The sequence below is a fragment of the Emys orbicularis genome, chromosome 17 (assembly GCF_028017835.1).
Source record: "Emys orbicularis isolate rEmyOrb1 chromosome 17, rEmyOrb1.hap1, whole genome shotgun sequence".
Classification (NCBI taxonomy): Eukaryota; Metazoa; Chordata; order Testudines; family Emydidae; genus Emys; species Emys orbicularis.
The window spans coordinates 9004785-9027320 of NC_088699.1; the positions used below are offsets into that span (position 1 = coordinate 9004785).

The 22536-nt window shown below is 44.7% G+C and overlaps 1 protein-coding gene across 1 annotated transcript in view; it reads left to right on the forward strand.

The window, feature by feature from the left end:
* The first annotated feature begins 2259 nt into the window (after positions 1 to 2259).
* Positions 2260 to 22536, forward strand: part of CUEDC1 (CUE domain containing 1) — a 29353-nt gene continuing 9076 nt past the window's right edge. Inside the window, exons 1-4 of the mRNA XM_065418371.1 lie at positions 2260 to 2599; positions 9888 to 10015; positions 17031 to 17157; positions 19359 to 19542. Of these exons, the coding sequence (XP_065274443.1) occupies positions 2309 to 2599; positions 9888 to 10015; positions 17031 to 17157; positions 19359 to 19542 (730 nt within the window). The 5' untranslated portion in view covers positions 2260 to 2308. The remainder of the gene's footprint in view (positions 2600 to 9887; positions 10016 to 17030; positions 17158 to 19358; positions 19543 to 22536) is intronic.

Here is a 22536-nt window from a genome sequence, read left to right on the forward strand (position 1 = left end):
TAGTGCAAATAAAAATAATATAAAGTGAGGACTGTACACTTTGTATTCTGTGTTGTAATGGAAATCAATATATTTGAAAATGTAGAAAAACATCCAAAATATTTAATAAATTTCAATTGGTATTCTATTGTTTATTAGTGCGATTAAAACTGCGATTAATTGCGATTAACTTTTTTGAGTTAACTGTGATTAATTGACAGTCCTAGTTTATGTTTTAAAGTGAATTTCAATCTTGGATTTGGTGACTTTTCCCAATGTTTGATTTGCCATGTTTGCAAAGTGTTTATCTGCTGTTCTGAAATTGTCAAAGTTGGTTTTACTTACTTTCTCTGTTTAGAGAGACACATAGTTATTTATAAATAATAACACTGCAATTGGAGATTTTGAATGGTTTTATTTAGATTGTAACTCTTTGGGGTAGAAAATGCTGCTGCTGCTGTTGTTGTTGTTGTTGTTTATTCAGATGGTAAGCCCTTTGGGGCAGAGGCCATCTTTTTGTTCTGTGTTTGTACAGTGCCTAGGACATCAGAGTCCCGAGTCCATGACTGATTGGGGTTTCTGTGTGCTACTGTAATATGAATAACAATGAATGATTGGCTCCACAGGTTTTTTTTTCTGAACACGTTCTCTTGGAAGTTATCATATTCCTTTGATTAGGGAATCCAATACTTCCTTTTTAAAACGCCAACTAACCTCCTCCCCTTAGAGCTGTTATTCCCATGAATTTCTAATGTACAAGGGAGGGATTTATTAAAGAGGAATTTATAACCACGCCAGAATATAGATATGATGACTTGGAAAGGGGAATAAGGCAATGTGTTATCCAAATTGTGGTGACGCCGGTTCCTTTTGTGGTTCTTGTTCTGAATGAGAACACTGAACTGCTCTTTCTCAGTAGCAAATCCAAGTGACTGTGTTTATACAAATGTTTGACAGTTCTAAAATCTCTCTCTGAAGCTCCCTCTGCAGAAAACTGCTCATTTCCATAAGTGCCATATAAACACGTCTGCTTAGTTGCTGTGAAATGTTAATAAATATTTGAAAATACAGCGTTGTGCTGTTTAGGGAGAGTGTGTGGCTTAGTGGTTAGAATGGCACTGGAAGCCAGGACTTGACAGACACAAAAACACAATTGTGGTCTGCCTAGTCATGCTTTTCCTCCCAGCTTAGGAGGTAAAAGTATATTTCTCTGTCTACTGATGCCCATTACCATGGTATCTGCATACCAGTTGTATTTCTTTGCCTGGAGAGATGCGTCCAAAGTTTTGGCAGACCTAGGCCCCATTTCCAGCTTTGTTTCACTCCTGCTTGGTACTTGAGATAAGTCTCCTTATTATCTGTACTTAATGTGGCTAAGGTAGAATGTAGAATTAGTTTAATATATGCAGCGTCCTAGTCTATCCTGGGAACTGTCTCCTGCCTTAGACCTTGTGACAGGATAATAGGTAATTAACAGCTAATAGGTACAAACAGTCTTTAGCAACTGTGACACTGTTTGTTAAGCTCCATGGCCTTGCTACTGGCCAAGCAGAATAAAGATACATAGTGTAAATGACCTATGTGTGCTGTGAATGGAGCTGGTCAGAACTGAAGGGGTTTTTTTTGTTTTGTTTTTTTTAAATGGTGTTGTTTCCCTGTAGAGGGTTGGAAAACACACCCATTTTCACTTTCCCCCCCCCCCTCCTTCCCACTCCCCACTTTTTTTTTTTTAAATCAAAATTTTGATCAGAAACATTCTTGACATTTTTTTGAAATGTTTCATTTACTGAAAACCACATTCTCTCTCAATGATTTCAAGATCATTTTTGACAAACTTCCTGAAATATTTAGAGGGAAGTCCACGTCTTTTCACCAAAAACCCCTTCTTTCTATTAAAAAAAACGTTCTGATCTGTTTTCCCCACGATTCTGTTCCAAGTGTGTTTTGTTTCTTGTTCCCAGGTTACATTATGCTCCAGTGTCTCAGGAGTCTGTCGTGTTGCTGAAGACCTGTCCTGCACAGGACCCCCAGTGGAGAACTGCTTGGAACCAGGCCCCTTCATGTTGGCACAGCAATTACTGGTCTTCTGCTGAGGCATCCCGGATGTCTCCCCTTTGTGTGCTGGATTACTGGGCAGTAGCGTTAAAGGATGGCTATGTAGCTTCTTGACCACAAAGCTGGCAGGCGGCGCCCTCCCCTCCCACCTCTTCCTCACCTAGGATTTATAGTTTGTTTCTTTCTTTCTTTCTTTTTTCTTTTCTTTTTTTTTTTTTTAATTTCTAAAGTAGGTTTTAAAAGATTAAACATTTTTCAAAAACAGCTCTCAAAAATGACAAGCCTGTTCCGGCGGAGCAGCAGCAATGGCAGCTCAAGGAACAGCTCTTCCGCCCAGGAACTCAACAACAGCCGGCCCACCAGGCAGGTGCGACGGCTGGAGTTCAACCAGGCCATGGAGGATTTCAAGACTATGTTCCCCAATATGGATTATGACATTATTGAATGTGTTTTGAGGGCTAACAATGGAGCTGTGGACGCCACCATTGACCAGCTCTTACAGATGAATTTAGACGGCAGCGGTTATGATGACAGCTCGGACTCAGATGACAGTATTCCCCCAGAGGTAACATTCATTACCCCCGCATCTTGCATGGGTTGGGGGCTTTGTTCACTGGCATCCAGGAAAAGGATCGGAGTTCTTGTCTATAGAGAGGGACTATGTGGTTGGACTCCTGGGTTCTGTTATCGGCGTTTCCTGTGTGACCTTGGGCAAGCAATTTAGCCTCAATATACTTCAGTTTCCCCACCTGTACAGTGATTATAATACTATCCCGCTTTACAATGTGGTTTTATTAACCAGTGTCTTAAAGCACCATGACATCCTCAGATGAAAGACACTGTATTAGGCTCCAATTCAGCAAAGCATTTGAGCACACACTTAACTTTTAAGCATGTGACTAGTCCCACTGAAATCATGTGCCTATGTTCAAATACGTTGACTTCACACATTTAAACTTCCGGTTCAGTATAAATACAATGAAGTCAATAAGACTACTCACATGCTTGACAATTATGTACGTGTTTCCTGTATCAGGGCCTGAGTGCGGAGCATTGCACTTCATTCTTTGAGTTGCACTCTCTCTCTCTCTCTCTCTAGGAAGTGTCTGCTCATTCAAGAAATGTACATGTGTATATTATACTGGTATAATGATCCATACCCAGATAGTGTATTAATTAAAGGGATCTCTTTTCTCATGTCATATTTGCTGCTAGATTTTACCTTCAGTGTATTCTGAATTTTTAGGTTGTCCCTCAAGAGCTAGATGGATTGGTAGTGGAATATAAACATTCTTTTTTACCTTTGTGATTGGTTCAACTGCAGCTTGGATTGGGTGATCACCAAAGCTGATTGCATTTGGCAGCCCTTGCGTTGCTTATATGCCATGAGAAGGTGCAGTTAGAGTGCCTGGTCCAATAGCACTGGGGCTGAGGGCAAGAAACATCACCACAGTTTGGCCCTACATTTAGAACTGAGTTAACTGAGTCTTTGTCACTAAAGAGGAAGGAAGGAAACAAATCTTTTGAGTAAGAAGTCGTCATATTTCCTTAGTTTTCAGAGCAGAAGAGTCTCAGCTTTGCAATGCTATTGTCACAGGAAATGTCAGCAACAACTATTTAACACATTCTCTGTATTCAGTTCTATGCTCTTTCATTTCTGTGTTCCTCATGTACCTTGAGATTGAAGAGTGGCTATGATCAGGATTTCTTTGCTGTAAGCAGGACAAATGCAAGATCTGATAAAGAGAAGGCAAAACATTGAAGCAAAGTAACTAGGAAAAGCATAGCTAATACTTAATGACCTAGAAGGAAACCAAGGTGGTGAAGTGAGGATGCATCTAAATGTTATGAGGGGTCTAGTTTGCTCTTAATGCATGTTTACAGCTCTCCCTCCCTCCCGTGTGGGCATGAAGTGTGTGAGTTCTCCATTGCTCAGTGTGTGTTATATACCTTTCTCTGTGTCTTATTTACAGAGGATGTGAGTCTGTTACAGTCCCCAGTTATAGAGCCTGTCTCTTCACCTTGAGCTGTAGATACTCATGTTTCAGGTCTGGCATTCCCTGGTTCAATCCCTGGTGTCAGCCAAGATAGTGGCCATCACATGTACACATAAAGTCTCACTTGGTGAGTTCCCTGTGCTGGGGTATAGCAAGCCATCCCTTTCCTATGTCTGCTGATGAGATAAACAGCAGTATGTTCCTATGTTCATAATAAAAATGAAACAAAGTTAAAGTTCTGACTCCCAACACTTACTTTCTTTAACCTCTTAGTAGAAAATGATGACACGAGTGCATGAGGGAGAGGATGGAGAAAGGAAATTCCATGGGGCATCCATTTAGTTTGTGTCATTAGCCAGAGTGAGCAGATTTCCAGTCCATAACTGGATGGATGGTGGGTAGGACCCAGGGTATCAAGAGAAAATCAGAGATCTACTGAAAAGGAAGTGTTTATTGAAAAAAAAAACCAACCAGCTATTAACTGAAGATACAGACAGACTTCCACACAGCTTGAGTTCCAGCTTTGTCTACTTTGTTTACCAGGGAACATGCTCCATCTGGAACTTTGTGCAAGCACACAGACACATCTAGTGGCCTCCATATGTTCACTTCCAGTTATACTATCGTAACATATGGTGAGGTGCAGAAACTATGGCGAAGTAGTTTAAGAAGGAATTCTCTGGGTCTGTATGAACTAGAACCCTCATATCAGAGTGGAAACTGTGCATGTAACTCTCACTCATTGGAATGAAAAGTTATTCTGCAAACAAATAACTTTTTAAGGCATGTTGAGTGGCAAAATGCAAAGGCATGTGGCTGATAACTTCAGTTGCGCTTTCTGATGGTGTAACCACTCACTCTATTTTGATGAGCTTTGTTTCATAGGAACAAAAAGTAGGAAGAAAAGAACAGTGGGTGGGTGGGTGGGTAGGAAAAGTAAGAGCAGAGAGTTCTACCTGCAAAAGCTGATAAGGACAGACTGTGTGTCAGGCTTAGCAAAGTGGGCAGCTGGAAACTGGCTTCAGATTACAAGAGGCTCTTCGACTATTTATGGATTAAAAACAACCTGAGAAGACAAGGATTTCTAAGAAGAGAATTGTGGCTTCTAATGTCAAAGCAATGGGATCTTACAGGTGCTGGGGGTCTAATTTCTTCTAATTGGAGTCATGCAATCAGGAGGGAGCTGTATTTTTGTGACTTGGGCCTAGATCCTTGTTAACCATATCATTCTGTCTGCTGTAGGCATCATGTACACCATCCTCCTCCTTCCCTTCCTCCTCCTGTCTCCAGTTGTATTGTGCCTGCATTAGGTATCAAGAAAGCAGACTGTGTTCTGCAAATTGTCTACTTCTAAAAAGAAAATGTTCTCATTCTTGGATTCTTCTTCTTGGTCTTTCCAGTGGTGATTCCACCGTCGGGTCACCTGGGACGTTGCCCCACATAGAAAAAATATCTAAGTAAAATAAATATCCCTGCCTTTCTTTCACAGTTACCCTTGGATCTTCCAGATGAAGGAAGATCCAGATGGGGAAACCCTAGAACATGGACTGTTTCCAGCAGGGCCTCCAAAGCCAGAGGGCATGCGCACTTCAGTGAACAAGCTAGAAGCAACAGCCAAAGCCTGGGGGGCACTTTTAAAAGTGCCCTTTCTGAGTGCATGTGCCCCTGAGGAGAATTGCAGAGGATTACATACCTAAGATTTGCACCTGGAGCTGCCACTGGTGCACATTCACCTCCCGCCCTCCCCCCCCAAGGAACTGCATAGACATCTAACAACATGATGTGTCATGGTGATATTTATAGCAAAGTAACATTGACAAGTGATTAAAGCAGGGGACTGGGAATTCATACTCCTGGGAATTCATACTTAGATCTGCTACTGACATCACTGTATGACCTTGGGCTGTGAACACAGACCCTGCGAAGATGGCCGCAGTGCACTGAACTGATTTTAAATGCCTAAACTACATTTAGGCATTCCTGTGTCCTGTGTTTAAACACCTAACTGATTAAGGGGTTTAAATCTCATTTTCAAAAGGGATTTGGACACTTAGGAGCCAAAATCCCATTGACAGTCAATGGGCCTCTTACCTACTTCACATGGAGAAGTTGGAAGACTCAATTAATGCTAGTTTGGCAATGTAAGATCCTCTAATGTAAAGTGCAAATTGTTTATTAACAACAATCCAGGACTCCTCATCATACCCACTGATATTACACAGCAATTTGCTGGTGAGCAAAGTGTATTTCTTTTTATAGCTAATTTTGTGGTTGAAATTAGGGCCTGTGGAAAAGGAAGGTCTTCTACCCTTAGCCCTATCCCAACAATAGTGCAAGCAGGCACTGTTCAGGCTCTTCTCCTACATACTTCAGCCAGTGCCCCTCGAATCGTGATCTGCAGCACCTCCTGCTATTCCCGTCCTGGTTCCTGCATTGCTCAGTCAATGTATCTCAATCCTGAGCGCCCGCCCTCCTCCCCATTTTATTCCAGTCGTGGGTGTTTCCTGAAGAGAACCTTCCATCACAAGAGTGAGAGATGTCAATGGTTAGTGTCTCATTTATCCTCAGACTCATTTTCGTATGTGATCTCAATCCATATTTCCACAGGGGAGAGGCTCCGGCAGTAACCCAGCTGCTGCACCTATTAAAAAACTACCAAACTACAAGTATCAGAGGGGTAGCTATGTTAGTCTGGATCTGTAAAAAGTGACAAAGAGTCCTGTGGCACCTTAAAGACTAACAGATGTATTGGAGCATAAGCTTTCGTGGGTGAATACCCACTTCATCACGCATGTGTCTGACGAAGTGGGTATTCACCCATGAAAGCTTATGCTCCAATACGTCCGTTAGTCTTTAAGGTGCCACAGGACTCGTTACCAAACTACAGTAGCTCAGATGAGTAAATAGGTCTCTAAACCACAAGAGCCCAATTCTGGTGACACAGGGGGCACCTCTCTTTACGTAGAATGTGACACCAGCTCGTGAAGATAAGTCATCACTATCTTTTTACGTAGGGCTTGTCTGCACTTAAAACACTGCAGCGGCACAGCAGTAGTGCTTCAGCAAAGATGCTACATATGCTGATGGGAGGGCTTCTCCAGCTGGGGTAGGTACTCCACCTCCCCAAGAGGTGCTAGTGCTGTCTACATCAGGGGTTAGGACGGTTTAACTGGATTGTCCACACCCCTGAGCGACATGTTATACCGACCTCATTTCCTAGTGTAGACCAGGCCTTAGCGTATGTCTGCACTACAGGCGCTACAGTGGTAGCATGGCATCTACACTGCTGTAGCGTTGTAGTGTAGACACTACAGTGATGGAATGAGCTTTTTTTTTGCTATAGCAAATCCACCCTCTTGAGAGACGGTGGTTAGGTCAATGGAAGTATTCTTCTGTCAACCTAGCAATGTCTATACTGGCGCTTGGGTTGGCTTAACTATGTCTCTCAGGGATGTGAATTTTTCAGACCCCTGAGCCATGTAGTTAGGTTGAGCTAAGTTTTAGGCATAGAGGAGGCCTCACATTCTGTAGCTTGTTCTGCAAAGGAGCACTAAATGAACTGAGTCATTAGCAGCCAGTAACTGTTTAAGAGCCACTCCCAAGTGCATGTGAGTTGTCAACCTATGCAGCGCTCTGGGTTTTGTAAAGTAGGTCAGGCAATGGGTCAGTCTGGAGGCCAGTCAGTAAAATATGCAAGAAGTTCAGAAGCAGGTTGCAGTTGATTAGTGAGGCAGGCACACATTCGAGTGCATGGTTCAGTCAGTGAAATATGCAGCTAGATCAGTTTGTTTTAAAAGGCACTTGAGGTCAGAGGAAAGACTTCCATTGACTTCAGACAGCTTTGGATCAGGCCCTTCGTGAAGTCTGTTCCTGGAGGGCATCGTGGGGATGGGAACCGAGATGCCTTAGGGCTTGGCTACACTTGCGAGTTACTGCGCTGTAAAGCCTCCCCCAGCGCTGTAACTCACTCCCCGTCCACACTGGCAGGGCACTTGCAGCGCTGTACACCGCTGCAGGTACTCCACTTCCCCGAGAAGCATAAGAGATACAGCGGCGTGGCTACGACTTTCCCTTGTGAGTGTGTACCAGGAATCAACCTGCAGCGCTGTACTGATCACCTTGTCAAGTGGCCAATCCTCTCCATTGTTGTGACCGGCTGCAGGAATGCGGAAGTGCCGGTTTCAAAGCTCGTACCACAGAGAAAAAGCAAACAGTTTGCTGTTTGCTTTGAGTGAGTGAATGAATGAGCAGGGGGCCGGGAGTTCGGAACTTGCAAAATAGAGTGCTGACACGCTCCAAAAAGCACTCTCTCTCCCCCCACACTCCCTGTCACACTCCACCCCACACCCCTGTTTTGAAAAGCACGTTGCAGCCACATGAATGCTGGGATAGCTGCCCATAATGCACCGCTCCCAACACAGCTACAAATGTTGCAAGTGTGGCCACGCCACTGCGCTGGCAGCTGTCAGTGTGGACAGACTGCAGCGCTTTCCCTACTCAGCTGTACGAAGACAGGTTTACCTCACAGCGCTGTACAACTGCAAGTGTAGCCAAGGCCTTCAGTGGCAGCTCATAAGTGACATCACTGCTGGTGAGAGATGCAGAAAGCTAGAATCAAATTAAAGACACAGTCACCGGAAGCATCAACTTTTAGAGGCGGTCAAGAAGCAGCTCCTTGCCTGATCATGTTCCTCCCCCGAGAGATTACAGAGGAGTTGGTCACCTAACAGAGAAAAATAAACCTGTGTTTAAAATCAGTTCAGTGCACTGCGGCCATCTTCATGGGGTCTGTGTTCACAGCGCAGGACTGCATGTGCAGAGCAATGCAGAGGTGTGGAGAACGCACTTACTTCCACACCATTTGGGGTGTGAACTGCAGACTCTCCCTACGCTGTGAGGAGAGGGAGTTACAAGGGAGTGAGATAAAGGCAAAACCAGGAATGACTGCACTGTGCAGCACTGAAGGCCACAGTCAGCAGCCTGCCAGGAGTTGCCATGCCAACTGCTTGATCCTGGAAGGTGCTCACTTTTCTCATAGAAGTCAGAAGTTGCTGAGGGAGGGATTTGTTTTCAAAAATCACCTAAGTGTGCAAAGTTCATGTCTTTCAGTGGCACTGGTGTGCCTAAGTGAGGTGCTTTTGAGAATCCAACCCTGAGTGCTTAGCACCTTTCAAGATTGGGACTCTGATTTGCGCAGGAATTGTTGCACACTCTTAAAAACCAAAATGAAATGCACCCGGCCCTATCTGTTTTGCTTGTTTAGTTTCACCAGTGATTAATACTATAACTGATCAGCTGAGGCCCCTGAGTTCTGGTGTCCTACTACAACTAGGGTGACCAGTCAGCAAATGTGACAAATCGGGACGGGGGTGGGGGGTAATAGGAGCCTATATAAGAAAAAGACCCAAAAATCGGGACTGTCCCTATAAAATCGGGACATCTGGTCACCCTAACTACAACATGTGTGATGGGAAAGATGTTATCCCTGCCCCTTCCTCCAAGGAGTAGAGATTATGTGTATTCAGCTAGCCATTTTTCCACTAGGTGGTCAAGATGTCTCTGATAACTACAAGTTTCCCACCCACTGATTTATTACAATGTGTCTTAAAGGGACACTGCTGGGTTTGGCAGCCCCACATTAGCTTGCTGTAAAGTATGTGATGGGCCTGATTCTGGTCCCATGTTGACATTACACCAGTGCAGCTCCATGGACATCTACAGAGTTGCTCCTGATTTACACCTGTGTATGTGAGAGGAGAGGATCAGGCCTCCCTAGGCATGTCTTGCATTGTCCAAGCTCTCCTCTGCTGACCCGTGGCTGGTCTCTTATTCGCTCTCCTTCATTTATTTGTGTAGATTTTGGAGCGGACGCTGGAACCAGACAGTTCGGATGAAGAGCCTCCTCCCGTCTACTCGCCCCCTGCCTATGATATGCATGTCTTTGACCGGCAGTATCCACAAGCTCCACCGAGCCCCCCTCCCAGGTAAGAGCCACGGTGTGGAGTCCACCCAGCATGAGTCCACTGCCTCGCAGAAAAGAGCCAGGAGCAAGCTTGTTCTGGGTTACCGTAGTGGGGAGCCTCTAGTGTTGGGGTCACACTCTGAATCTCTGAAAGGACACTGTTGGGGTGGAGCAAGTGCATTTCAAGATGTTTATCTCACTGCCTGTAGTTTCCTTTTATAGACTGGAGTGGATTTGTTTCCCTAACAAAAGGTTTTATCTCCCACCCATATACAAGTGTGCTTGGGAATGCCAGGCTATGCATGTTGGCTTGCTGCTATAGGGATAGTTGGGAGGGCCGGGCCACATAGGCTGGCGCATTGCTGAGCTTGAAATGGTAGTGAATCAAACCCACAGGATTAGGAACACCAGTTCATAAAAATGAAGCAAGCTAGTAGGTAACAGAAACACCAGGCTGCTTTCTTTTGGGGCTAGTGATGATGTTGTGTACACTGCCTTGTGGAGGAGGCCCTGGTGACTAAGAGAAGTGCGAAGCACTAGTGATGGGGATTCTGACAGCTCCAGGAACCTCGCCTCGTCAGTGGGGATGTTTACGACAGGAAGGCAAAAATGGGAACCATTTATCTTTGAGCCTGATCTTTGCAGGAGGGGCAGGACGGGTCTGGATCTAAACCGCACCAGACGCAAAATCAAAACCCGGATGAGCAAAGTTTAGTGCAATTGCAGCACAAATTTTTTCACCCTTCCTGTAGTCACAGTAGGTTTTGATGGAATGTTCCACCAGAAGGGGTGAAAGACTGTCCTGCAGCCTACTCCCTCAGGATAGAAAGCTTAGCATGAATGGAAAAGAACCATCCTTTCTCCTGTATTGCTAATTAGATGGGCTTGCACACCATTCAATACACTGTCCTTGCTGCTGTCTGCCATATATTCTATTTCACCATGTTGCTTTGGCCAGAGGTCGAGTGTTTTTGAAGGGCAGATGCGCCAGACACATTCCGAGGCTGCACAAATGGCTTCGCTGCGTTTTGGCTGGCCTCTTGTGGGGTCAGCTGGTGAGAGTTAATTAAGATTGGGTGAGATAAAGCCAGAGGGGATGAATGAAGATCAGAGCTGGGTGAAAATGTCTGCAAGGCTCTAGAAACCCAACAGCTGAAAGGCCCAGAAAATAACTCGTGGATTGAATGGAATGTCAAAAATTAGCTAAAAGAGGTGAGCTGTTGTTTCATCTAAACAACAGCAGGTGGTTTCTCTCATTGAGCCTGTTGCTATTCATCACTGAAAACAAAGAGATTTTATAGTCAGAAAATCTAGAGTAACAGAGATGATGGCTATAGAAATTGCACATATGTCTTTAAATGTAGACAGCCCACTGCATTCCTCAGGCACTAAAGCCAGACTTCATTCATTGTTCAATATGTCCTAGCAATCAGTTGTCACATACTCAGGAGTAAAATTTGACCATAACCTGACATGCCGCGCTTGCTGGGAACACCCGAAAATTAAGATCTCTTCCTGTATCGCCTTGATGCAAAAACTATCGGGAATCTCCTGGGGAGCAGACCCTTTGGTCCTTCATACATCTGTCTCTGGTGTTTGCTCCAGCTGAAAACTGCTCTATGGTCTGGGGTGAAGCTGCTACGCTTAGGTTGTCTACATGGAACTGAATTTGGCCACTTGTATTATTAGTGGCTGCTTGAATTATACTCCAGTCTGTGTTAGGGCACGTTGTTCTGGCAGACCTTCGACAAGATGCCATGACTGTCAAGTCTGCCTGGAGAGCTGTGACAGGTGAAAATCAACCGATTACATTTCCGGGTAACTGATGCCCCATTTTCAAACAGGAAACAACTTGCAGCGCCAACTCCAAGTTCTGCTTACATTCAGGGGAGGAATTCCACTCCTGCAGATGGGTGTGAGAGACAGTGGCTGATCTCTTGACACTCCTTTGCTAAAGCAGCTCACCCACTGCTGGAGAGGAGTACTACTGGCCCTTTACCATGTGTGGATAGTCAGCACCACAAGGCAGCTGAAAACTAGGTTCTTACAGAGTGGAAGCATCGGTGGGAGAGAGAGTCTAGCACACTGAGTAAATTCAGGAGTCCATCGCTGCACCTGCCTCCTTGTCCACTTAATCGTAGATCCTGGACCAGCCTCAACAGGGTACACTCTGGCTCATCCAGAGTAGCCGCAACCATAGACAGGCACGCATTTCCTCCACGTGCTGTGACTGTGGAGCAGTGTTGCAGACAATAACTCATGTGGTGGAAGTGTGCCCAACCCAACATCTGAAGGGTGGTTTACCCCTTGCCTCCTATGATACAGAGGCTATGCTTTGCTTAAGAACCTGGATTGAGCTCTGTCATCTGCATATGAGAGGAGGAGGAGCAATCGCTAAATTGTACTGTGGATTAGACGAGCTTATAATGAACTGGCCAGTAGGTATGTTCAAGTTGTAATAGTTGTCCACTGACCTAGTAGATATGGTGGAATCAAAAATGCTAAATGGTGTAATGAGCCCTATACTGCTGAGAGCTCATTGAGATTATCCCTTAGCTCGGCTGGAAGAGGCTTGGACTTCTGGAGCAAGAGGATCCAAATTTTATCCCTTTTGTTGCTGTGATGTTCTGAGTGGCCATGGGATGTGTATCACTGTGACAACTGGGGAGTTCCAGCTGGTCCGGGATTTGATAAATTTTCATAGAGCATAAGGCCAGAAGGGACCACTAGATCATCTGAATATCATAGGCCATTAAACTTCATACATTTACCCCTGCATTGAGCCCAGTAACTTTGCTTGGCTAAAGCCTATCTTCCAAAAGGCATCCAGACTTAATCTGAAGACTCAAACCACCACTTCCCTTGGTAGTTTGTTCAAACTTACTGCTAAAAGTGGCCTGTTTTCTAACTGAAATTTATCTGGCTTCCACTTCCAACCATTGTTTCTTATTCTGCCTTTCTGACCTAGATGAAAAAGCTCTTTTGTAGCTGGTATTTCTCCCTGTGAAGGCACTTAAATATATATTACATTTGTGGTGTCTTTTCTGTCTCTAGTTTCCATTATTCTGTGATATACTAACAGGCTATCCAGTGCATCTAGGCTAGAAAAGCTTAGTTTTCCCCATAAAGCAAAATACTGATATATATGTGTGTGTGTTTATGTATATATGTGTGTGTGTGTGTGTGTGTGTGTGTGTGTATGTATATGTGTGTATATATATATATATATATATATAATAGAGATGATCAAATAGCTTATCAGTGCAACCACACACCTGTTTGCTATATCCTGTAACTCTGAAATCGCCTTTTTGGAATACCAGTGGCTGTCCTCCTGGGGTTCCGCGCAGAGGTGCCAGCACATTACTGACCTGAGGGCAGCCTTGACAATTGGCAGAGAGCCCGAGGGCTGCACCTGGTTTGTACAAAATGGATTTATCCAGCTAGCTCATCTTTCACCGTGAAGGCGGCACGGGGCACGCTGGTTTTGACCCAGCATTGTGTGCTGGGATCTGTAGTTGGGTTGGCCCTTTTCTGCTGGTTCAGTAAGATCTGCAGCTGCTAAGGAGGCTAGCTTAGGAGAAGCAGGCTCCCCTAAAGAGTGTGGCTGTGAAGGGTCAAGTGATGCAATTCACTGATGTAGAATTGTCCTGGTGGTGGAGGGAGAAATATGCTCTCCCTGTTCCTTTAGTCAAACCCAAACACTACTTGATTCTTCTCCGGCTGATTCCTGCTGTCCCTCCGGCGCCTCTGCAGGATGAGTACAGTCAGAATTTGAAAGGGAAATTCCAAAGTGGGAGTTGCCTGGGAAGAGGCTTTTATTTGTTTTCTTCCCCGTGTGTAAGTAGTAATGAAGACATGAACATTCACACGCAATCATCATCGCCTCCTGCCACCTCTGCTGACTTTTATGTTTCACTGCAAGCCCTGAAAATAAAATCCACAGCTCCTGAGCTCTTAGAGAAAGCAATAAGTTCTTTCCACGTCAGCACGAAATCTGCCAGAGTGGAGCTCCTCACCTCCCTCCTCATCTCTTCTGCCCCCTGCCAGCTTTGTGCCTTCTTTCAAGCTGCCCTGTACTCCTCTCAATTAACGTACACCAGGCCCCCGCTGCCCATCCAGCTTCAAACAGCTCCTGGAAACCTGATAACTAAGAGCATCCAGACTCCGCTCTGCGTTTGTTCTCAGCGTTCTGCCTGCCTCCCGGTGCCTGTGGGTTGTTAGCTCTTCAGGACAAGGATTCAGTTCTTTGAGCAGTGCATCTTGCTTTGGGTAAAGCACCTTGTATGCTGACTTTGACCGATAAATAATAACTTCTCCTGGGAGGCTGTTAATTGGGGAAATCCTTGACACAGAGGCCAAGCCTGTCCCACATGTGGGGAGATTTGGAGTTTGGGGTGGGAGGGGAGGGGAGGGGCTGAAGATCCCAGAAGAAACTCCCTCCCCCAGAAAATGCAAAATAAAAGAAGCCAATTTCAAACTCCCAGAAATGCAGGCAGCACCAATCTAGCAGTGGGTTCAATTAGGCTGTGGAATAGCCTCCCCAAGGAAATGGGGTCCAGTGCTCAGGGCGTTTAATACTAAGCATTAGGAAAGTTACAACCGGGGGACAGTCCTGGTCGTGGTGACCTAATGGGTCTCTTCTGTGTCTGCGTTCTGTGATTCTGGGGAATGCTCTGGCAAATAGCCCCATCAGAACTCCAGAAAGAATTGACCAGTGCAAATGAAAGTGTTAACAGACTGAGAGGCAAGAAATGGCTGAGCAGGAAGGTCCCATGTCACATTATCCGAGTGTACATATAGGGGAAGATAGAAGAAATGGTGAGCAAGGCATGGTCCGTGCACCCAGAATGTGATAAAGGGCTGAGGATACAGGCTACCCATGTACCCAGACTGCCTGCTGTGATGGGTTAGATCACGGAAACCCCCTTGGGACTGCCATCTGATGTGTTGAGACTACCTCTGAGCCCGTTTTCCCTGCCAGGAAACCTTGCCTTGTTTGAGCCAGACACGCTTGCCTGCTGCAAACACAGGCCCTCGGTCTGAACATCCCCCAAAAGCTGCAGGCTTAACTGAAAACAGCTTAAGAAGTGTTTCTGTCTCCAACACCCAGATGCCCAGTTCCTAATGGGGTCCAAACCCCAAATAAATCCGTTTTACCCTGTATAAAGCTTATACAGGGTAAACTCATAAATTGTTTGCCCTCTATAACACTGATAAAGAGGTATGCACAGCTGTTTGCTCCCCCCCCCATATTAATACATACTCTGGGTTAATTAATAAGTAAAAAGTGATTTTATTAAATACAAAAAGTAGGATTTAGGTGGTTCCAACAGACAGAACAAAGTGAATTACCAAGCAAAATAAAATAAAACATGCAAGTCTTAACCTAATACAGTAAGAAAGTGATTACAGATAAAATCTCACCCTCAGATGTTTCAATAAGCTTCTATCACAGACTGGATGCCTTCCTAGTCTGGGCACAATCTTTTCCCCTGGTACAGCCCTTGTTCCAGCTCAGGTGGTAGCTAGGGGATTTCTCATGATTGCTGCCCCCTTTGTTCTGTTCCACTCCCTTATATATCTTTTGCACAAAGCGGGAATCCTTTGTCCCTCTCTGGGTTCCCACCCCTCCTTCTAAATGGAAAAGCACCGGGTTAAAGATGGATTCCAGTTCAGGTGACATGATCACGTCACTGTAAGACTCCAAGCCCTCATTCCTCCCAGCCTGACTGACAGGAAGGCCTGCAAGCAAACAGAGCCATCCACTGTCAATTGTCCTGGTTGATGGGAGCCATCAAGATTCCAAACCACCATTAATGGCCCACACTTTGCATAACTACAATGGGACCTCAGAGTTGTATTTCATATTTTTAGTTTCAGATACAAGAGTGTTACATTTATACAAATAGGATGACCACACTCAGTAGATTATAAGCTTTGTAATGTACCTTACAAGAGACCTTTTGCATGAGGCATATTCCAGTTACATTATATTCACACTCATTAGTATATTTTCATAAAATCGCATAGAGCGCAATGTCACACCTGCCATCCGCATACAGCACTGATAGTGATGCCTAGGGTGCTGTCAATTCACATTCACAGGTTCCATTTGCAGCCTGTGTTCTTCACCCATTGCTGAAGCAGACAGATTTGACATGCAAAAGAGTCGGCTGCAACTTCCAGCCTTACAGCAATTCAGTGGTAGGTTTAGCGCAGAGCAGGTCAAAGGACTTCTTGGTTAGTGATGTGCCTTCTGCTCTGTAGTGGCCATTACAACACTGCAGGGGTCACTTCCATTTGGCTCTTGAACTTCACCCTCTGGCCAAATCTAACCGTCAGCAGTTACCCCACAGGGGCTTGTTTTCCATCCTCTGTCAACGGGACTGAAACAAACAAAACTTCACTTCATGTTATCCTTAAAGGTTGCCATACCCAGTCACACCACTTGGCTTATCAAGTCTTGTATCCTGCCTCAGCTCTGGCCCTATGCCTGAGGGTTTTAAGGAAGCAAACACTGCCCTTCTCTTCTCTTCCTCCCTTCCGCAAAGGAACGCTCCCGGGCAATTATGCAATGCTGCACTTTGTGGGTTGAGTGTGATTTACATAGTTAAGGCATAACCCTCTCAGTGTTGCCAACTCTCACAATATTTGGTGATTTTCTTAAACCTCAGCGCCTTGTGTCATTATCTGAGAACCTTGAGTAACAAAACAAAGTGTAAATGTCCAGCAGAGGAAAGTTTGAAAACGTGATGACACCAAAAGGCTCAAAAACTCCACGGCAAATAAAAAGAACCCTAAATTAGTTACTTTAAAATTATTTTTAAGTCAAGCTTGTGATTTTTGGGGGAAAGGAGATGATGGCTGATGTGATTTTTTGAATGCTTGAGGTGGGCCCTCAATTCCTAGTCAAGTCAGTGGGAATCGAGGGCACTCATGCCTTGAGGAGCTGGGTTCTTAGAGTTTGCAGAGTGAGCCAGAATGCTGAAATGATTGCTTTCTCATCTCGGTGTCTTTTTTTCCATGGCCTACAGGATTGATGTACCCAATTCGAGTGGCCCTCAGGTGCACAGACGGTACAGGAACTGGAATCCACCATTACTAGGCAACCTTCCTGATGATTTCCTTCGCATCCTACCCCAGCAGATGGACAGTGTGCAGGTGGGAGGAGAATATGTTCAACTATATAGCACCTAGACTCCTTATGGTGACAAGTTCAAATCCTAGCAGGGCTGGTTCTGTCCTTCATCTTTCTGAAGTAGATTCACTGAGCAGTGCATAGATTACCATGAAGGGGCATTTCCAGTGAAAACCTAGTGATGCTGTGAGATTAAATTCATCCCAAAATGTAAGAGGTGCCAAAATCAAATTTTTTACAAACCTGTAGAAATATCAGAACTTAAAATTCAGCTATCAGCCTTCTCCTATAGGGTTTACAACCCTAACTTTGCAGCAGGTGTGGCCTTTTAAGTATAGACAAGCCCTCTGGCTTCCAAGATGCATCATGGCAATTTTCATAGGAGTAGGCTTTTGACTGGGCGTCCCTGGCCAAAATTTCCCTTGTCCCCCTCTATTATACAATATGTTGCAGACTGGCTGGCTGCTGCCCTCCTACCCCAGAGGTAAGCTTCATTTTAATGGTGCCATGTAAATTAGGGTTTGTGAACTGCCTTTGGACTTCAGCATCAATACTTCCTTAGCATGGTCCTAAAACTCTATAGCTAGGCATCTCACAGTGTATCAATTTATGCATCTTGACAGAGCTGCAATAGGGAGCTGTCTCCTGCAAGAAGCAAGAATGACCACTGAGCCAACTACTCTCAGACCTAAATGCAAAGCGTATTTCTTCCACTTAGCTTTCCCACAGTATTTTCTCTGCCCACCCAACTCCCATGTATATAAACAAGCAAACAAACCCAGACCTTAAGATGTCTCTCCTATAGGCTAGGAAAGGCGAGACAGAAAATGCAATGAAGGGGGCTAAATTATAAGTACCCAGTTAGACAGCTAGATTCTTCCCTTCCCTTTTGGCTCCGAAGGCACTTCTGCCACAGTTTAATAAATTATTGCCCTGGAGCTTCATCTTGTCAGGCTATATTACCTTTCTGGGAATAGAAAGCTGCCTGTTCACTGGGCTCTGGGGGAAGAGATGTCCTGGTGCCTTTTTCCTTCCTCAGGAATTGTAGGCTATTGCTTTTTATGGCCCTCTGAGACCAGATACAAATCAGATAAATATGGTAGGCAAGGTGAGATTGCTACTGGATGGAATGTTTCTCCTCCTTCCTATTTTGCATGCACAGATACATGCATGAGCAGGGAAATGAGATATAGAGGATGTTAGGATTTGTCTCCGATAGTGGAATTTGTCAGATGGTAAATTGCATTTTCAGCCGTTAGATGGGGAAAATAAAAGCTGGGCCACTTTGGCTTCCCTCAGTGAGAGGCTTTGCACTTCTCCCCATGTCAAAGCCAGGTTCAGCCCTGGTTTGATATTGATTTAGCCATCAGAAGAACGCTGATGATTAATTCTTGTATTTAAAGTGAGGCTCTGACTATAAAAGTGGTTTCATGGGATTCCATGTTCATTGTGACTTTCTGATTTCCAGATTAGATGTTCTCAGATTCCAAGTTAAAAATTAAAAACAAACTTTTTCTCCCCAATAGCCAGCCCTGCTGACTCAGCCTGAGATCTGAGCGTCAAGCTGGGCACTTTCCTTTTCACACATCACTAGCAATAAAGCCAGGCCAAACTAAGCCCTCATTGACTCCCATGGTGTAGCCTGATTGCCTTCAGTACGTTTGCACATGTGTAATTGATTGGAACTTGGTAAATACTTCTATTGATGATGCTCAAGGAGGAAGAGAATCTAGCTCACTATCCCACAGCTGAGTTGGCTCTGCTGGGCTGGCTGAGAAATACAGCCGAGGAAAAATGTATGCACCATATAGTCAGCATATCTGCTGCTGATTTTGCTTGGGAGCAAATATGTTGGGGAAGAGAGTGCCTTTTTCACAGTTGCTTTTCCCAGTAGAGATTTTCACTTTAACCAAGATCAGGGTTGAAGCCCTTTGGTAAGGCTGAATTACAGAGGGGAGTACAGCCTGCTGTTGACCAAACTGTGCTGATTCTGTTGATAGATGGGGACCTTTAATCTTCAATATTGATATTCCAGCACCTTTCACAAGAGTTAAAACCTTGATTCAGCAAAGCACTTATGCTTCAGTGTCATTGAAGTCATTGGGACTTAAACACATGCTCAAGTGCTTTGTTGAATCCCGGCTTACAGTCACACACACTGGTTACTGTAATGAGCTGCTCAAGGCCTTCATTGACTCTTCCTTTATGTCACACGCTTGTCCAGAGTTCACAAAGTTGCCATCAGACTGTGCCGGGCGAGGGCAGCCAGAGATCCCAGGGCACGTTGGACCAAGAGAGGAAGTGGAAACAGTACCTGGAAGATGAGCGAATTGCGCTCTTCTTACAGAACGAAGAGTTCATGAAGGAGCTCCAGAGGAACCGGGATTTTCTCCTGGCCCTTGAGAGAGGTGATAAGCCATTTCAGAGACTTCTGTGTATGCTTTTCATATGCTTGAATTCCTCCTTTGCTGCAACTTCCAGCCCTTGGGTCTCATTTTCCATTGCCCTACACCTTGTGTCATCATTTACACCAATACAAAATGAGTGAAAAATGCAACTACACCACAATGGCAACGTTTTCCTCCCATGTTGCACTTCTGCTGCATTGGTGTAAATAACCTGAGGGTGCAGTGCTATGGAGACTCAGACCCATTGGAAGCAGATGGCAGGGGCACTTTCTGTTCCTGCTAGCCTGGCTTGGGAGTCTTGCTCATGGGTCTCCTAACTCTGCAAAGTCCTTCCATCTTCCCCACCAGTTAATACCCCTTTCATGACCATCAGACCTATAGAAGCATTGGGTGAAATCCTGGCAAAACTCCCCTTGACTTCCGTGAGGCCACAAATTTCATCTATTGTCCTCTGATCCCTCCTCCCACCTCTTCCGAAAGACCTAGACAAAACACTCCATCAGCTGTGATTGGTCTCCAAAGGTTGGGCTTTATCATTACATCCTTGTTCCCCCTCCCCTGATATTGCTGTTTTGATTATTTCCCTTTTAACCCTCTCTGCCTACAAAAAGGATAATTCTACTAGGGTTTGGTATATGATCACCTCACTCTTTTAGCATTGTAACCTCTGTCACTGTAAAATACTGCTGGGTTTCCCAGAACTTCTCACCACCTTCTGTCTAGCGTCTCTTGCTAGCTGTTCTCAGCAGCTTTTCTGATGACACTACAAGGAGAAGTTCAGTGGTTTTGGTGACTTGAGGTATCTTGAATTATGAGCCAGCCCCTTGCCAGTTCCTCTCTGCTCTGTCACTTTAATTCTGAACACACAGGCTAATATATTCCCATCTGGCTTATCTCACCAATCATGGTATTTGTCACTCACAGGTCTCACTCTTGGTTTGGGAAAGCTCATCCTAATGCCTTAATTTAAATGCTCAGCCTCCTGTCCATCACAGCCAGAAAATCAGCTGCTCACTTACGATTTTCATTTTCTCTCCTTTGCCATGGTAAGACTAGCATTTTCCAGCCTGCTTCTCTAATCTCTGTCATTAAAACATGGGTGGTGCATGAAGCTTAGGTGAACGAATAGAAACCACAAAATACAACACAGTGTCGCATCTACATGGTGATTAAGGGCTATGTGATACATTTCATTCATTGTGCATCTTAGACTGCCTTGCCTACAGCTCCACCTTGAATCGTCTGCCCCAGGCCTGCTCCAATGTTCTGAACCTCTGAGCAGCTTTGGACAGACAGCATTCTTTGTTTTCAAAAAGCAGTTCAACAGAGAAATATTTCCATCTTTCCGTGAATATCTGGGATTGCCCCTCAGTGTTACACTAGCCCTATGTGTTGGATTGCCACTGTTACTTCTTCGGAGAGGTTTCAACTGGTGCCTTATACTATTGATTGAATACATATATAGTGAATATATGTTCAGTGTATATAACATAAGTAGAGAAAGGTGCACATGCTGAGTTAACTTGGCTACTGGTACCTCAGGCTTTACCTTGCCTGACTTTTTACTGAACATTGCAGTAACACAACTTTCTGTACAAAATAAATGCACACACACACTGTCCAACAGGTCCACCCAGCCTTTGAAATACTCTTTCTGGAGCAGTGTTCTTCAAGTGAGACTACAGCCCAGTGGGTTTTGCACCTCTCAAAGATGTTCATACCCACTGTGCTCTAGCTGTCTGATCCTTTCAGAGGGAACAGTTGTAAAGGAAATGGGATTGCATTTGTTGCTTGACTGCCTTGTATGTTGGTTTTGAAGGGATCTGAGCTTATACTCTTGGGACTGGGGTGTGGAGGCACAGAGTTACCACCAATTAGCTTTATGCTTTACATGTGCAGAACGCTAGCATTCGGAGCCTGCGGTGGTGTTGGGGGCACAGTTCACTTCCTCTCTTGATTTCTCAAGCATTGTGTAGCCTCACTTTTCCTCTGAGGCAGAGGGACACGGTGGAGAGAGCACGTGCTATCCAGCGCAGCAAAAAGACTGGAAAGCACTTGCCCAGTTTTCTTGTGCTATCACTTATTGCCAGCTGGGATCCCGCTCCTCAACAGAACAGCAGACAGCACTTCAGACCGCGTTTGCTCACTTTGCTGACAGATGGAACCCAGAACAAAGCAAACCAGGCTGGGACTGCAAACTTGGAGCAGGCAGCATTGAGGTCTAGCTTAACTGCACTGCTTCAAAACAAAGCTGCACATTTGGGATCCAGATCTCAAATGCCCCCATAGTTTTAGATTAGGAAAGAGCCTTCAGCCCCAGGGTCTTTATTTAGCCTCATTATAAAGAGAGGTGCCTATCTGCAAAATCTGACCCTGGATCTTGATTTAATATACCCAGCATTAGAAGATGTGTTGATCTGGGGTTGTGATATGTCTTTGAATCCATATTTTCAGAAGCATGAATATCCTCTTCTGACGCCATCAGAGATGCATGCAGTTAACAGACACGAGGATTATTACCCATTAGTTTTTAATCTTTTCCTGACAAGAGTTGTCAGCTTTTGAAAGTAAAACCATACAAGCCAATTTCTTTAAGTGTATTTCATCGTGCTGGTGACATACCAAGTTTCTGAAAATGCTCTCACAAATCATACATCATTAAGTCCAGTCACAATATATGGCAATTAATTTCAGCTCACGCTATACTTTGGGCCTGATTGTCCAGAGTGCTGATCACCTGCAAGTTCCTATTGACCTCAGATGGAGTCAGGGGTACTCAGCATTTCTGACAATCAGGATGCTCTTAATTGGGTGCCCACATGTGGATTTAGATGTCTGCCATTTAGAAATGTCTAAGTCTGAGCATTTTTTGCCTTAGTTGATTATATTAGCACATTTTTGTGCTACTTCTTTTCCATTCAAAAACCCAGCCTCTGGGTGAAGCAGATGCTTGCTCAGTGATTTGGATTCAACTGAGCCCAGCCAGCCTAATTG